At 61.6% G+C, this 16,566-nt stretch overlaps 3 protein-coding genes across 5 annotated transcripts; 2 read left to right on the top strand and 1 right to left on the bottom strand.

The window, feature by feature from the left end:
- Positions 1-68: 68 nt before the first annotated feature.
- IGFLR1 (IGF like family receptor 1) lies at positions 69-6,846 on the bottom strand. 2 transcript variants are annotated; one of them, XM_090052539.1, is made up of 8 exons: positions 5,679-6,846; positions 3,303-3,445; positions 2,581-2,698; positions 2,294-2,354; positions 2,088-2,177; positions 1,940-1,997; positions 1,755-1,859; positions 69-1,191 (listed from the first exon to the last, which is right to left on the bottom strand). In XM_090052539.1, the coding sequence occupies exons 2-8, from the start codon at positions 3,439-3,441 to the stop codon at positions 680-682; spliced, it is 1,083 nt and encodes a 360-aa protein (XP_089908665.1). In that variant the 5' UTR covers positions 3,442-3,445; positions 5,679-6,846; the 3' UTR covers positions 69-679. The 2 variants fall into 2 exon arrangements, with proteins under 2 accessions (XP_089908665.1, XP_089908667.1); XM_090052541.1 differs by having other exon boundaries at positions 69-1,188.
- A 2,924-nt stretch (positions 6,847-9,770) lies between these two features.
- On the top strand, positions 9,771-12,092 carry PSENEN (presenilin enhancer, gamma-secretase subunit). 2 transcript variants are annotated; one of them, XM_090052623.1, is made up of 4 exons: positions 9,771-9,919; positions 10,586-10,674; positions 11,159-11,263; positions 11,887-12,092. In XM_090052623.1, the coding sequence occupies exons 1-4, from the start codon at positions 9,870-9,872 to the stop codon at positions 12,024-12,026; spliced, it is 384 nt and encodes a 127-aa protein (XP_089908749.1). In that variant the 5' UTR covers positions 9,771-9,869; the 3' UTR covers positions 12,027-12,092. The 2 variants fall into 2 exon arrangements, with proteins under 2 accessions (XP_089908749.1, XP_089908748.1); XM_090052622.1 differs by having other exon boundaries at positions 9,881-9,954.
- Positions 12,093-14,080: 1,988 nt separating this feature from the next.
- Positions 14,081-16,112, top strand: HSPB6 (heat shock protein family B (small) member 6). Its single transcript, XM_090052610.1, has 3 exons — positions 14,081-14,317; positions 15,096-15,218; positions 15,876-16,112. The coding sequence occupies exons 1-3, from the start codon at positions 14,126-14,128 to the stop codon at positions 16,062-16,064; spliced, it is 504 nt and encodes a 167-aa protein (XP_089908736.1). The 5' UTR covers positions 14,081-14,125; the 3' UTR covers positions 16,065-16,112.
- Positions 16,113-16,566: the final 454 nt, after the last annotated feature.

Raw genomic sequence — 16,566 nt, 5'->3', positions numbered from 1 at the left:
TGTGTGGGGGGGGGGGGGGCTGTGCAGGCGTTGGAGTGGGTGTGTGGGGGTGTGATTTTGAGGGGAGTTCATGTGTGTTGTCACAGGTGGGTGCTGCCCCCTACTGACGCATGCACACATATCTATCCAAGTGTCCTGGATGGACACGCTTGTGCAACCTGGGTGTCCTCAGGACAGCCAAACATGTCCCTGTGCAGAACCCAGGTGTCACAGATGCCCTCACCCATAATCTGGGCGCCCAGGATGGACATGCTTGCTTGCTCACACACTTGCACACACCGATGCAGAAAGAGCCCAGGTGTCTGGGACACACCCCTGCCTTCACCCACCTCTCAACACTGCCCTGACTCAGGTGTCCTGGCCCTGCCCTCTGGTCGGTAGGGGGGACCCTGCCAGGTGCCTCTGTCCCCCAACTTCCACGTGCTCAGCTGCCTGGATTCTCTCTGGGGAGGGGAGGGGAGGCCCGTACCCCTTAGTTTTCTGGGAGGAACCTGGGGATGGGGAGCTTGGTGGGGTGGGCTGAGTTCTCTGCATTTGCAGGAGGGGAGTGGGGATGGGGGTTAGGGGCAGGGGCAGCCCGGATACCTGGGTTCTCTGACAGAGGAGTGGGCTGTGGGATATCAGAGCAGAGGTGGGGCTGGGCACCCGGACTTCTGGGTTTCCTCCCCCTCCGGCAAGGCTATGGGAGCAGACGGGCCCCTGGGTGGCTGGGTTCTCCTGGCGCCATGGCATTAAGCAGGGTCCTCTCCCCGCCCAAACACCTGGGTCCCCCTGGGGAGAGCTGGGGGGGGGTGGGGCCAGGCTCAGCAGGGGGCACCTGCAGCCCAGCCAGCACTTGCAGAGCGTCACGCCGCCCCATGGCTGCTAGGCGCCAGGCCAGGCCCCCCAGGGTGGCGTGGGGACGGCGGGCAGCCACAGCCTGCAGGGTGGCACGCAGGGGGCTGCGGGTGCTGCGCAGCCAGTAGGCGTGCTCGGCCCAGGCTGCCGACAGCCCGTAGCGCCCAGCCAGCGCCCGCGTACCGCCAGTGCCCGCCGGGTCCAGCAGCTCGGCCAGCGCCTGCAGCACATCTGCGTCGTCCAACAGTACCTGCAGGGGTAGCACCCGCAGCCCTGCCGGCAGCTCCACCTCTGGCTCTGGCTCCGCCTCCACCTCCGCCACCAACTCAAGTCCCGTCCCTAGACCGGGTGCTGCTTCAGGGGAGGAAGACAAGGGTGAGTTGAGCCTAGCTGTGCCCCCCTTTAGGGAGTGGAGCAATCCTCCTTTAAGAGCCACACTCCCTGTGGGTGAAGCTCCACCCCACTTTGGGCAAAGCCCCACCCCCTGGGTTTAACCAGTCCTCTTTGGAGCTCTGCCCTTTGGGTTAAAGCTCCACCCTTTTGAAGGAAAGCCATGCCTATTTTAGGCAAAGCCCCACCTCTGAGTGAAACCAGCCCCCTTTGTCTGGAGCCCCACCCCACTTGGGGGTGAAGATCCACCCCTTTGGGTAAACACCACGCCCCCCTTCAGGCAAAGGCCCACCCGTGAGTGAAACTGGACATCCTCTGTCACACACTCCAACCCCTTGGGGTGAAGCTCCACCCCTTTTGGTAAAGCCACCCCCCCCCCCAGTGAAGCCCCTCTTTGCATGGAGCCATGCCCTCTTGTGGTCAAGCCCTGCCCCCTCTCTGGCCAGTCCCACCCACCCACCTATTCAGCTAGGGTGGGGCCATGCCCTAGTAGGCGGAGCTACAGAGTTAGGGGTGGAGCTACTTACACTTTCTGTTGCGCCAGGCAGCCAGTAGCAGGAGGAGGACAACCAGGGCAACCCCAACCAGGGCAACTAGCAGGAGTATCAGCACCAGGGGGACTGTGGCACCCCCTGCAAGGAAGGAGGGGGATCACAGAGGGCTCTTGGCGGGACTGGGGGGGGGGGGGGCAGGATGGGGGAGGGGCACATACCTGGGGACTCTGACAGTGTCCTGCCCTGGAAAGCATCAGGTGTGGGGCGGGAGGGAGCCTGTGGGGCAGTAAAGCAGGAGTGGAAAACCCAGGTGTCCAGGCTCCGCCCCCCCCGAGAACCCAGGCGTCCGGCCCCCCTCTGCCCTACCTCCGTATGGGGCTGCAGGCTGCTCCAGGCAATCCCCACGGTGCTGTGTGACCCCTGCAGGATGGAGACGGATGTGGGGTGGGAGGGAGCCTGTGGGGCAGAAAGGCAGATGGAGAGCACCCAGGTCTGAGCTCCCAGCCCCCTCCCGCTCTCACCGCCCCCCCCCCCCCCGAGAACCCAGGCGTTAGGCCTCCCCTCCACCCTACCTCCGTATGGGGCTGGGGGCTGCTCTGGGTGATCCTCACAATGTCCCTTGGAGCCTCCCGGCTGGGGGCAGGACACGGGAATGAGGGTGCAATTCCCCCACCCCCCTATTAGGGTTCCCCCAGAGCCACAGAGTGGGGCTGTGGGGGTCACCCAGAAGGGGAGGGGGTAGAGAGCTTGGTTTATGGGGGACCCCAAAACTGGGGGAAGGTAGATCTGGGGGAGGATATGGGGAGGAATATTAACCCCCCCAACACCCTGTTGCCCTTGCCCCCAGCACCTCCCTCACCTGGGCTGGCACCAGAGGAAGCTCCCATCATTAGCGGTGCCTGCGGGGCAGGGGCGGGTGGGGGGCACATTCCTGCCCCCCCCATCTCGGTGCCCACAGTTCACGTTGAACTCGTGGCCTGCGGGGGTGGGAGGAGAGTGGGGGTAGGATGGCTGACCCCCCAGAGCCCCCCCCACCACAGCCCCCCCGAGGTCTATAGGATGTGCGAGGTGGGTTTAGGTCTGGGGTATGGGGAGGGTATAGAGCTGATGTACGGTGGGGTTGGGATATAGAAAGGGTGTATGGGATATGTGAGGGCAGGTATATGGGGTAGTATATGGAGTATATGGTCTGGGATGGCTGGGATATGGGGGTATAGATGTATGGAGAGGCTGGTACATGGGGAATATCTATAGGGTATATGAGGTATATAGAGTATATGGAGCATATATGGGGGTTGGGATAGGGGAAGTATATGGTTGATGTTATGGGGTCTTGTATGTAAGGGATTTATGGCTAATGCATGGATGGGCTGCTATAACAGAGTAGTATTGGGGATATGTGGGGTATATAAGGGCTGGTTTATGGGGGTAGTATATAGAAGGTATACGGTTGGTATATAGGGAGTATACAAGATAGTATGGAGGGTATATGGGTTATATGGCTAACGCAAAGGGGAACTGGGATATGGGGGTGGTATATGGAGGGTATATATGCCCTCGCTTCCCCCGGCCCCCCCTCACCAATGAGGGGCAGGTAGTGGGCGTACTGCTTGGCACATCTCATGCACTTCTGCTGCTTGTTGTCCCAGAAGTCCTCAGCATGGCAGCGTGCCGACCGTGTCTGTGGTGTCAGCTGCTTGGCTTCACGCTGCAGCAACATCTGGCTGTGGGGAGGAAGGTCAGGCAGGGATCAGCCCCCCCATCAGGACAGGCGAAGGGCATCTTCTGCCTCCCAGAGGGGCACAGCACTGTCTGGGGGAGGTTCAAACCTGTGTCTTGGGGGAGAGGGGCAGGGCAGGGCCCTCAGGTTCCTAGGGAGGTCAAGTTCAAGGGGGCGGAGGTGTTGGGTAGATGGGGAGGGCAGGGGGGCTGCGAGAGCAGGGATCCAGCGACCTCCCTCCCCCATGCACATTCACACGTCCTTTTCTGACCATTCACATCCATCTAGCCATCTCATGTCCATCTGTCCATCTCTTCAACCATCCGTCTTATCCATTTGTCTGTCCATCGCCAAATAGATCCTTTATAAATCCATCCATCTGACCATCCATTTATGTCTATTCATTTGTCCATCTTAGCTATACATCTGTCCACCTCTCCGGTTACTCACCTATTCATCTATCGTCCATCCATCTGTCTATCCATTTCTATAGCCATCTCATCTCTCCACCTTATTTATCCATTCATCTCTCCACCTATTCTGTGTATCCATCCATTCATCTTAGCTATCCATTTCTTCTTATCCATCCATTCATCCCTTCATCTATCCATCTGGCTATCCACCTATTTGTCTACTTATTTATCCATCTTATTTATCTATCCCTCTCTCCACCTATTCTGTGTATCTATCTGTCCATCTATTTATCCATCCATCCATTTATTCACCTATATATCCGTCTTAGCTATCCGTCTATCCCCGTCCATCTGCCTACTTATTCATCCATCCACCTGCCAATTTATCCATCCCTCTCCCCATCCATCCCCCACACACAGTTTCATAGTTTCTAGGGTCAGAAGGGACCTGAGCAGATCATCCAGTCCGACCCCCTGCCACGGCAGGAAACAATACTGGGGTCAAACAACCCCAGCAAGATGTTCATCTGACCTCCTCTTAAAGCCCCCCAGGGTAGGAGCCTGCACCACTTCTCTTGGAAGCTGGTTCCAGACCCTAGCCGCCCTGACCGTGAAGTCGCGCCTCCTGATATCTAGCCTGAACCTACCCTCTGCCAGCTTGTGACCGTTATTCCTGGTCACTCCTGGCGGTGCTCGGGGGAACAGGGACTCCCCCAATGCCTGCTGATCCCCCCTGACTAGTTTATAACAGGCCACAAGATCCCCCTCAGCCTTCTCTTGTGGAGGCTGAACAGGTTCAGGTCCCGTCGCCTCTCCTCGTAGGGCCTGCCCTGCTGCCCCCGATCATGCAAGTGGCCTCCTCTGGACCCTCTCCATGCTGTCCACATCCCTCCTGAAGTGGGGTGCCCAGAACTGGACACAGGACTCCAGCTGTGGCCTGACCAGTGCTGCATAGAGGGGGAGGATCACCTCCTTGGACCTGCTCAAGATGCATCTGTGGATGCAGGACAAGGTGCGGTTGTCCTTCCTGACTGCATCTCCACACTGCCTCTCTCTCTTTCCTCTTCTCCATCTCCCCTAATTCACCCCCTTCCCAGCGTCCCCCCTGTACCACCGCTACTGTCTCCAGCCATGCAGCACCCATCCCTCCGTGCATGTCTGTCAGGTAAACATGACCCCCTCTACCCTCCCAGCTTCCTGCCATGCGCTCCTCCCATGCTAGTGCTTCCTGGCTGTGATGCACCCAGCTCTGGGGTGGTGCAGCTTCCGAGAATGGCTCAGGCCAGGCGCTGGGGTGGAGCAGGGGAGGGGGAATAGCTGCATGGGAGATGCCCTGCTGCACCCAGCTCTGGGGTGGTGTGGCTGCATAAAACACCCCTGGGGGCAGGTCTCTTTTAGTTGGCCCCATTAATCATTAACAGGTGAACAGCCACTAGGGGTCAATCCAGGCCTGCATCTAGAGGGTTTGTGGGCTCTCCATGAGCATCTATGAATCTCTAAGTGCTGGGGGTCCATCTAGACCTGTGTCTCAGGGGATTGTGGGCTCTCCATGGACACCTCCAGTCCTGGAGAGGCTGGATAGGCCCTGGGGGCCCGATTTAGCTCTACACCTAGGTTTGTGGGCTCCTTGGACACTTCCAGTGCTGGAGAGGGTGGATGAAGGTTGATCTAGGCCTGCATCCTGGGGAGACCTGGGGGTGATTGAGGCACTGGCTCAGAGGGGTTTCCCTGCCTTTTGGGCTTTCATAACAGGGAAACAGTTTTCTCTTGCTGCTCCTCTCCACCCTCTCCCCACTGGCTCTGGTCTCTCCCAGGCCCACATACCTCAGTGACCTGCCACCATAAGACACAGTAAGAAGGAAGTCCACACTCGGGGGAACTGCAAGCAGCAGATGTGGCACAGACTCATGGGTCCATTTCCTTTTGCTTTCGGTTGGGACTCGGATGGTGTGGGTGACGTGAGCTCATGGTTTCCAGGAAGGGGGCTGGACTGGGGAGGAGACATGCTGAGAAGAGCTGGATTGGGGGCAAGGGGCCAGGATCTAACCCAGAAGACCCTGGCAGGGGGCCAGGGTGGTTTGGACATGCCAGATCCTGCTCTAGGTGGAGCAGATGTGCCGAGATCTTGGGGCCAAGATGCAGCCATCTCTGTGGTGGTGCAGCTGGGAACCGCATAGAACATCCACAGGGTTGGACAGGCCCAGGCCTGCGTTGCAGCCAGCTCTGAGGTGGGGCGGCTGCCTAGAGAGGTATTTTCCAGAGCCGAGATGCACCCAGCTCTGGAGTGGAACAGCAGCATAGAACAGAGAGCAGGGAGGGCTGAGATGCAGACAGCTTTGGGGTAGACCAGCTGTGCTGAGATGCCTTGGTTCCAAGATACAGCCAGCTCTGGGGTGGTGCAGCTGGGGAACAACGATATAGAACACCCTCCTGGGCTGGACTGCCCAGTTTAGTCAGCTCTGGGGGTGGAATATAGCTGCATACAACACATAAGCAGCTGCATATAATACCCCACTCCACCACCACCACCATAAAAGCAGGATGGTCTCCGTGCCCAGCTCTGGGTTGGAGCCCAGGCCCTGCCCCCTTCCGCGGGGCTGCATCCTGCCTGCTGGGGGTGGGCAAGACACTTCTGCTGGTGTCCAGGTGGCAGGGGGTAGAGGGGTGTTGAACCACAGCCCCTGGTGATGCAGCCAGCTCTGGGGTGGAGCAGCTTGGAAGGGCTGCATAGAACACCTACCTGGGAGGCAAGCAGTATGGCTTAGCTCAGAGATGCAGCCAGCTCTGGGGTGGAGCAGGTTGAATATAACACTCCCAGGGCAGAAGAGCCCATGCTGGGCAGGGGGAAGCATTGTGGATAAGGAGATCTCTGGGTCCAGATCCAGTCTTCCTCTCAGCTTGGGGGCTGGGGGGAGGAGGAAGGAATGGTGGCAGGGTGGTGTTACATTTGGCCAGTGCCCAGCTGCCCTGCCCCAGAGCTGACTGCATTGGACATGGGGGGGTCGGGGGCTGGCTTCCTGTGTAGCTGGTAGGGCACAGCCTCTGCCTGGGGGCTTCTGGTAGGGGGAGGGGTGGGAGAGTGTGTGGGGACACATGTATAGAAGAATGGCAGAAAGCGCATGGAGACTGAGAGATGGATTCATAGACTGTATGGCCAGAAGGCACCTCGCAAGATCATTGGGTCCAGTCCCCCTGCACCAAGCAGGAAAGATAACTGGGGTCAGGCGACCCCCCACCAAGGTGACCATCCAGTCTCCTCTTGAAGATGTCCGGGGTAGGCAACTGCACCACCTCTGAAGGGAGCTTATTCCAGTCTGAACACCATAGCTGTGAAGTTTTTCTTGATGTTGAGCCTGAATCCATCTTCCAGGAATTTGTGACCATTACTCCTGGTTTTCCCCTCGGGTGTCCTGGCGAACAGTTGCTCACCGAGCTCCTGATGTATGCCCTAGTGTAGTGGTAACCTGCTACTAGGTCCCCTCTCAGCCATCTCTTTTCCTCAGACTGAAGAGTCCCAGATCCCTCAGCCTTTTCTTGTATGTCTTGCTGTGTAAGACTGATCATACGGGGGTCTCTTCTCTGGACTGTCTCAAGCTTGTCCACGTCCTTGTTGAAGTACAGTGCCCAGACCTGGACGCAGGGCTCCAGCTGCAGTCTCACCAGTGCTGAGTAGAGTGGAAAAATCACCTCCGTGATTTTGCTGGAGATGCATCAATTGATGCACGCCAGGGTATTATTTGTTCTGCTGGCTACAGCATTGCACTGCCGGCTCATGTTCATATTGTGGTCTATTATTACCCCCAGGTCCCTTTTATTTGTGGTGCTGGTCAGTTTGGTGCTGCCAAGCTTGTAGGCGCGTTGGGGGTTTCTCATCCTGGAGGTGGAACATTTTATATTTCTCAACGTTCAACTTCATCAGATTCTGATTCGCCCAACTTTCCAGCCTGTCTAGATCCCCCTGTAACTGTAGCCTATCTTCAGGTGTGACCACGCTTCACCGTAACTTGGTGTCATCCCTGAACTCGGCCAGTGAGGTCTTCACCCCACATCCAAATTGTTAACACTGTTGAAAAGTACTGGACTGAGCACTGACCCCAGCAGGACACCACTGCCTGCTTCTCGCCAGGATGACACTGATCCGTTCACTACAACTCTCTGGGTCCTACTCTGCAGCCAGTTTCTCACCCACCTGACTGTCTTGGAGTTAAGCCCACAATCGTCCAATTTTCTCGTGAGGACATAGTGGGATACCACATCAAAGGCCTTTTGGAAGTCAAGGTATACAATGTCAACCTGCTCTCTCGTGTCCAGGCGCCAAGTTACTTGGTCATAGAAGGAGATGAAGTTGGTATGGGAAGACCTGCCGGCGATGAAGCCATGCTGGCTGTCATTCAGGATCTTACCTGATGGATGGATGGATGAAAGAATATATAGGGATGAACAGATAGAAGAGGGAATGGATGCAAGAGTGTACAAAGGATGGACAGAAGGGGTAGAGGGATAGATGGAAAGAGCAGCAGATGGGGATGGATAGAAAAGTAGGTGGAGATAGATGGAAGCATGTATGGGGATGGATAGGAGAGTAGATGGACAGAACTGGTGGATGGAGGGAAGAGCATGGTGATGGCAGAACATATAAGGACGGATGGACAGAAGAGTTGAATGGAGAGGTAGAAGAGGGGATGGATGGAAGAAGGGGGACGTACCGAATGGAAAAGCACACGGATGCAGAAAGTAGGAGAAGAGCAGATGGGGATGGACGGAGGAGCAGAAGAGTGCGTGGGGGCAGATGGACAGAGGAGTGGGGGCTGGAAGAGCGCAGGGGGGCGGATGGACAGGAGAGAGTGACTGAGGATGGACTGGTGGAAGGAAGTGGGTGGGGAAGCAGTGAAGGAAGGAAGGAGGAAAGGTGTGCGTGCATATGGGGACAGAGATAGAAGAGTACGTGGGGGGGGCAATGAGAGGGTAACACCGAGCTGGGGAAGGGGCCCTGGACCGGGGGTGGGGCATATGCATCCTACCTTGTCCTGGTGGCCTCTGATGGGGAAGGGGCCAGGCCAGAGGACCCCGATGGTGGGGGCTGGGGGTGGGAGGAGGAGAAGAGGAAGGGGGGTTGTGGATGCCAGGGGGGTCCCCAGGGCCCTACAGGACCCCCTCGAAGTATCAGGGGCTGTCTGCTGTGGGGGTCGCTGAGATCGGATAGGGTCAAGGGGGTCCCCGCGATCCCACAGGGCCCCCAGACGGGCCAGGGGCGGGACGGGGAGGCCGGGTCGTTACACTCCCCCAGAGCTGGCTGCACCTGGAAGATATTGGGGGCGGGGGGGGTCAGGACGGCTACTACTGGGGGAAGGGTGCGGGGGGGAGCTGCGAGCTTCCCCCCGCAGTGCCGCGCGGGGGAGCGGGAACCAGGCGTCCGAGCTGCCATCCCCAAACGAGACAGGGTAGCAGGCGCTCGCTACCCTAACCGCCATCGCGGCCCGGCCGCGGGGCACGCTGGGAGCACAGAGAAGCCCCGGCCCCATTCCCGGCACGCCTCCAGGCAGGGGAGGGGCAGGGTGAACTACAGCTCCCGGCATGCCCGATGGCAAAATGGCCGCCAAGGGCCCCCTAGGCCAAGGTTGGGACTGGTGACTTCAATTCCCAGCATGATCTGTGGCGAAGTGGCCGTCAACGCCCCCCCTCCCCCCCCCCGGGCAGTGAACGGGGCTGGGGACTTCAATTCCCAGCACGCTTGGCGGCAAAATGGTCGCCAAATTTTCCCCCCACCCTGTCTCAGCAGCAGATGGGATTGAGGACTGCAGCTCCCGGCATTCTTTGCCGCAAAATGGCCGCTACCAATGCCTCCATCCTGGGGAAGGGATAGGGTGCACTACAGCTCCCGGCATCCCCCGCGGTAAGATGATCGCCCCTCCCGGAACGAGCGTGGAGAGGACTCCGACGCCCGGCATGCCCAGCGCGGGCGGGGCCCCGATTAACTTTTCTAGGGACTACAAATCCCGGCGGTCCCCGCGGTAGATGAAGCTTGGCGCATGCGCTGTCCGCGGACTAGAACAGGAAGAAGCGGGGTGAGCGGGGTTCAATGTGGGGAGTTACCGTCCAGGTGGGCGCTCCGACGAGAATGAAGGGGGTTGGTTGTGGGTCACCTTCTGTGCTGGGCGGCAATAGGGGACACTGATCTCCCTTGGCCCCTGGAATTTGGGGGCGGAACTGGGACCAGTATAACGGAGAATGTGACCAGTGGGGGGCTGGGAGTAATATAGCTGGAAAAAGGGGACTGGAAAGGAATGGGTCCACTATAGCTGGGACCAGTGGACCAGTAGTGGGGGGTGACTGAGACTAGTAAAGGGGTATAGCTGGGAGGTGTGAGTGGGGTAGCCAGCTCTGGGCATGGCCTGCATGGAACAGTTCCCTGGAGGGCTGAGATACAGCCAGCTCTGGGGTGGAGAAGAGAACAACTGCATGTAACACCCAGTGTGATTGCCACGGGGCTGAGATGCAGCCAGCTCTGGGGTGAGCAGCTGGGGGATGGGAAATATAAAACCCCGTAGCAAGGGCTTTTAGTGCCCAGATGCAGCCAGCTCTGGGGTATGACAGCTGGGGAATGACAGGATATAACACCCGATTTCAAGGGTTCTTTCAGTGCCTGGGGGCAGAATAGGGGTCGTGGGTCCCTTTGGGCATGGGGTCTCCTTCTGGGGGGCTCTTAGACCCCTGCTCCCCTCCCCCCCCAGGTGTGGTTGCCCCTGTGTTGGTGCCAAGATGAACCTGGAGCGGGTGCCCAATGAGGAGAAGCTGAATCTGTGCAGGAAGTACTACCTGGGTGAGCATGGGCTTGGGGTGTGGACAGCTCTGGGGTGGGGCAGCCAGGGAATGGCTGCATAGAACACAGCCTAGAGAGGGCTCCCCTGGTCCGTATGCAGCTATTCCACCCTAGAGCTGGCTGCAGTTATAACACTGCCTAGAGAGGGCTTCTCCAAGACCTAGATGCAGCCAGCTCTGGGGTGGACTGGCAGCATATAACACTGCCTAGCAGGGACTTGTCTCATCCTTAGGTGCAGCCAGCTCTGGGGTAAAATGGCTGCATATAACACTGCCGAGAGAGGGCTCCCCCATACCTAGATGCAGCCAGCTCTGGGGTGCCACTGGTTGCATATAATGCTGCCTAGAGGGGACTTCCCCCTTTACCTAGATGCAGCCAGCTCTGGGGTGGAGCTGCTCCTGGCTGTTTGGGTGGGGGGCACCCAGTGCTGTGAGCTCCCCTGGGTAGTGCCTTGGGTCTGATACCCCCCACCCTGTGCCCCCAGGGGGCTTCGCGCTGCTGCCCTTCCTGTGGCTGGTGAATGTGGTGTGGTTCTTCCGGGAGGCCTTCCTGGCTCCTGCCTACACCCAGCAGCTGCAGATCAAGAGCTGTGAGTGGTGGGGGGGAGCCTGAGAGGGAGCCTCTGGGATGGGGGGAGATGGGGGCTCTAGTGGGTCCTGGGGGGGTCTTTTGGGTGGGGAGCCTTGGGGGGAGGAGCTGGGAAGTCTCTGGGTTTGGTGGGGCACTTGGGGGTCTTGAGGGGGTCTCCAGGTTCGGAGGTATTTGGGTGGGGTGGCTCAGGGGGTGAGCTGGGGGAGTCTGGGTTTTGGGGGTTGTCTCTGGGTCCAAAGCGTGGGTGGGGGTAGGTCTGGGTTTTGGGGGAGGTCTCTGGGCTGGGGGGCACTAAGGGGTGCAGCTTGGGGGTCTCTCTGAGTTTTGGGGATCTGGAGGGGTGGAGCTGGGGGGTCTGGGTTTGGGAGGGTTAATCTGGGGGTTCACTAGGTTTTGGGGGACTGGGTGTCTTTTGTGTCAGGGGGCTGTGGGTAGGGGGGTCTCTGGGTTGGGGGGGCTATAGGGGGTCCCTGGGCTGGGAGTGGAGCTGTGGGGATCCCTGAAGTGGGGTGGGGCTGGGGTTGGAGCTGGAGGGTCTTTGTGTTGGGGGGAGATCCTGGGAGGAGGGTTGGGGGGGTCTCTGGGGGTCTGGTCCCTTCTAACTCCCCCTGTTCCCCTCAGATGTGCGACGCTCCGCTGTGGGGCTGGCACTCTGGGCCATGGCGCTGGCTGCCTGGGTCACCGTCTTCCAGACACAGCGGGCGCGCTGGGGGGCGCTGGGGGATGCCCTGTCCTTCACCATCCCCCTGGGTGCCCCCTGAGCCCCCCTGAAGCCCCTCCCCAGACTCCCCCCTATCCTGCTTAATAAAGCCTGGTTATACCCCCCACCCTGCCTGGCATGGCTGTATGGGGGGGGCAGGGAAACTGAGGCAGGAGCAAGCAGTGCATGTAGGGAAGGGAACCCCCCCAGCTCATGGGGGTGGGGTCTCTTGTTTTGGAGGGGCCCCTGGGGGTAGGTGGGGGTGTCTGCAGGATACTAGGAGGGGTCATGGGGCTTTGGGAGTGACCTGGGGGGGTGTTTGGGTTGTGTGGGGCATGATGGGGGCCCAGATGTCTGGGTTCTCTGCAGCTCTAGGAGAGGGCATGGGCCATGGCGCTGGCTGCCTGGGTCACCGTCTTCCAGACCCAGCGGGCGCGCTGGGGGACGCCCTGTCCTTCACCATCCCCCTGGGTGCCCCCTGAGCCCCCCTGAAGCCCCTCCCCAGACCTGGGAGAGGGGGCTGGGAGCCTGGGAGCCTGGACACCTGGTTTCTCTCCAGCAAGTCGGAGGGGCTGCTGAGGGGAGGGGTTTACACCCCCTGTCCCCCATACCCATTAGCTTCTCTACCCATTGCTGGGGGTGGGAACACTGAGGCACAAGCAGCTAAGTGGGGCACTAGCAAAGGCATCTGGGTGCCAGTCCTGCCCTGCCCTGCTTCCCCTCCCCAGGCTCCCAAGCTGGAGAGAACCCAGGCACTAATTACAGGCCCCGGTGCTAATTACAAGCTGTGCTGCCACCCCCAGCCAAGTGCAACAGGCCACCCCTCCCCCCAGCTGGGCACACTACAGCTGCCCCCTGCTGTTCTCCGCTGCTGTTCCCCCAGTTTGCGCCCCAAAGCTGGGCCCATTGTCCTTGCGATGGCCTGTTCTATGCAGCTGTTGCCCTGCTGCCCCCCACCAGAACTGGTCGCATCTCACCCCCAGGAAGCCCCTCTGGGGGTGTTATATGCAGCCATGTTCTTTGCAGACCTCACTGCCTCCTTGATGTGTTGTGTGGTGCTTCTAGCTGCTCCATCCCAGAGCTGACCGTATGTGTGCACCAGGCAGCCCCTTCCCTGGCTGTTCTACGCAGCCGCACTCACCCCAGAGCTGGCTGCATCCCAGTGCCCTGTCCCTGCTGTTATATGCAGCCCTTCTTCCTTCTAGTCGCACCCGAACTGGGCGCATCTGGACTGCCTTTATGCTGTTTTCAGCTGCTCCACCCCAGAGCTGGCTGCATTGCAGTCCCTGCCAGACCCTTCCCTTGCTGTTGTATGCTGCGCTGTCCACCCCTGCCGCCAGAATTGGCTGCATCTCAGCCCCAGGTGATGCCCCCACCCCCGCCGTGTTGTCTGTGGCTGTTCCCAGGCTACCCCACCCCAGAGCTGGATGCGTCTGAGGCAGCGCACCCCTCCCCTCCCAAAGGGGGTGAAACTGGGACCGGGGCCAGGAGCCCGGGCACCAGGGTTGCCTGGGGGGGTGAGACTCCGTGTGGGGTGGGGGTAGGCTTGCAGACGCTGGGTTCCCTGGGGCGGGGCCGGGCTCCTGGACGCCTGGGTTGCGGTGGGGGGGGGGGGGGGGGGGAAGCCTGATCCCCTGCGCGGAGAGGTGGGGCTGCGGGCAGTGGGGGCTGGGAGCCGGCTGCCTGGGTCCGCTGGCAGCACCCGGGCTCCGTCAGTGCCCACAAATAGCGGGATGAGGCATCCGGACGGCTTGTGCCGGTGGCACCGCGTGCCCGGCGCTGGCGCCAGCTGCGGGGGGCGGGGGTCCCCGATCACGTGCCGGAGACCTGGGCTCATCCCTGCGGCTGACCCGGGCCCAGGCGTCGGGGCTGCCCCGCCCCAGGCCTCCCCCGTGCGCCGCCCGCCCGCGGCGGCTCCGACGCGGCTCCGCGGCCCGGGCGCCTGGGCTCCCCGGGGTGCTCTGTGCGCGCCCTGGCCCCCGGGCTCCTGGCTTCCCCGTGGGTGTGCCCCGGACGCCTGGGCTCCCTATACCTGTCTGTCCGGGACGCCTGCGTCCCCCGTGGTGCCCCCCGGCCCCGCCCCGTGGCCCCCGCCCCTTCTAGCGCCTTCCAGCCGCGCCGCATATAAGGCGCCGCCGCGGCGTCCTGCTCCCGCTCGCGATGGACGTGCCGATCCAGCACCCCTGGCTGCGGCGGCCGCTGCTCGCGCCCTGGTTCCCGACGCGCCTCTTCGACCAGCGCTTCGGAGAGGGGCTGCCGGGCCCCCCCGCCGGGCCGCCCTGGGCCATGAGCCCCCACGGGCCCGGGCCCTGCCCCGACGTCTCCGAGGGCCCCGAGACCGGCTTCTCCGAGGTACCGGGCCCGGCAGCCCCAGCACCGGCTTCCCCGGGGTAGCGGGCCCCTGTCCCGGGACCCGCCAGGATCTCCTCGGCCCCGACACCGGCTTGTCCGGGGTGCCGGGACGCCCCCAGCACCCCGGGGCCGCCTCCCGCTGGACCCCGAAGGACGTCGCCTCGTGTCCCCCGGGACCCTCCAGGACGCCCCCTTGCTCCCCGGCCCCGGGACCCCAAGACCGGCTTCTCCGAGGTCCCGACCCTGGGAGAGTCCCCTAGGACATCGCCTTGTCACCCCCGGGGCCCCCCTCGGGATCCCGACAGCCCCGACACCAGCTTCTCCGAAGTACCGCCCCCCACCCGGGACCCCCTAGGACGTCATCACCTTGCCCCCCACTCCAGGACCCCCGGGTCGCCCCGGCTTCTGCGAGACGCTGCGGGACGGCCCGGCCCCATCATCTTGCCCCCCCGGGACCCCTTAGGATCCTCCCTGAGCCTCCCCAGGGACCCCGACAGGGGCTCCTCCGAGGTACCGGGAGTTCCTGAGCTCCGCGGCTACCGCCCCCCGGAGACCCCGCCCCCCGGCTTGGGGACCCCCCTGGGGAGGGGCGGGGCCAGGAAGCGGCACCTGCCTTTTATGGTCACAATCCTGGCGCGGGCAGGGAGCCAGGGAGGGGGCGGGGGTGGGCCTGGCCACGCCCCCGCTCCAGCCACGGCCCTCGTTCAGCAAGCCAGGCTACGCCCCCCGCTCCCCCCAGTGCCGCGGGCTTCCCCCAGCAGTGTCCTCTCCCCCGCAGCTGCGGCTGGACAAGGACCGGTTCTCAGTGCTGCTGGACGTGCAGCACTTCGCGCCCGAGGAGCTGAACGTCAAGGTGGTCGGCGACTACGTGGAGGTGCACGCCAAGCACGAGGAGCGCCCGGTACTGCCCCCCGCCCCTGGGCCGGACCCTGCCCATGGCTGACCGCTGCCCCCCTACCCCATGCCTGCCCGGACGACTCCATATGAGTGACTCCTAACCAAATGCCCGGCCCCCATATCTTGACCCCGACCCTGCGCATGAACCCTGATCCTCCACATCTGCGGTTCTGACCCCATGTCATGAACCCCGACTCTACTCTTGACCAGCTCCCCTGTCTGCAGCCCTGATTCCCTGACCTCTGACTCCCAGAACCCATTGCCAGGCTGGGGGTGTGCAGGGTCCTGCCTGCTGCCCCTCAAGCCCCTGCCACCCCCCAGGGGCTTCACCTTTCACCCTGTTCCCCCCATGAGAGCACTTAGCACCCTCCAGCCCTGAACTTTGAGCTCGTGACCCCCTGTGCCTGCCCCGACTCCGATGCCTCCTGACACCTCCTCAGTGCCTGAACCCTGCCCCATGCTTGACCCGTGAGTGCCCAGGCCTGCCCCCTCCCCAGTGCCCACCCTGATCCCCTTGACCTCCCGCCCAACCTGACCCCGTGCCCCTTGACCCCAGTGCCTGAGCCTATGCCCCTTCCCTAATACCCAGCCTGATCCTCATGCCCCTTGATTCCCCTGCCCCCTCCACACCTGACCCACGACCTCTGCCCTCTACCCCCAGGATGAGCACGGCTACGTCTCGCGGGAGTTCCACCGCCGCTACCTGCTGCCCACGGGCGTGGACGGCGCGACTGTGACCTCGGCGCTGACCCCCGATGGTATCTTGACCATCACAGCACCCATGCATCCCCCCGGCCCCACTCCCGAGGGGCGCAATGTGCCCATTGCCCGACCTGATGCCCCCAAGTGAGGGCCCAACCCCCCCCAAGGGGGGTAATAAAGAGCCTTGGCCTGGAAACCAGCGTTTGTGTGTGCCCGTGTGCGCGTGCCCCAGACACCTGGATTGTGTGTGTGTGTGTGTGTCTGCATCCTATGGGGTGTGTGGTGGTGTGCACGTGCACCCTGAATGCCTGGGTCCTATGGGTGTTTGTGTGTGCCCCGAATGCCTGGGTCCTGAGGGTGGGTGGGTATGTGTGCCCCAGATGCCTGCATCCTATGGGTGGGTGTGCGTGTGCACACCCTGGATGCCTGGGTCCTGTGGGGGTGTGCGCGCCCTGGGCACCTGGGTCCTATGGGTGGGCTATGTCCCCTGGACGCGCGCGCGCGTGTGTGTGTGTGTGTGTGTGTGTGTGTCCTGGATGAATACATTGTGCGTCCCAGACACCTGGGGTCTGTGTGTAGGAGGGTGTGTGTGGGTGTGTCTCAGACACCTGGGATTTCTGTGGGGGGAGAGGAGTGTGTCCTGAATGCCT

Source organism: Crocodylus siamensis, chromosome 6 (genome assembly GCF_052110815.1).
Source record: "Crocodylus siamensis isolate JL-2025a chromosome 6, ASM5211081v1, whole genome shotgun sequence".
NCBI lineage: Eukaryota > Metazoa > Chordata > Crocodylia > Crocodylidae > Crocodylus > Crocodylus siamensis.
The sequence above is the reverse complement of the archived record's forward strand: the minus strand, read 5'-3'. Positions and strand labels throughout refer to the sequence as shown.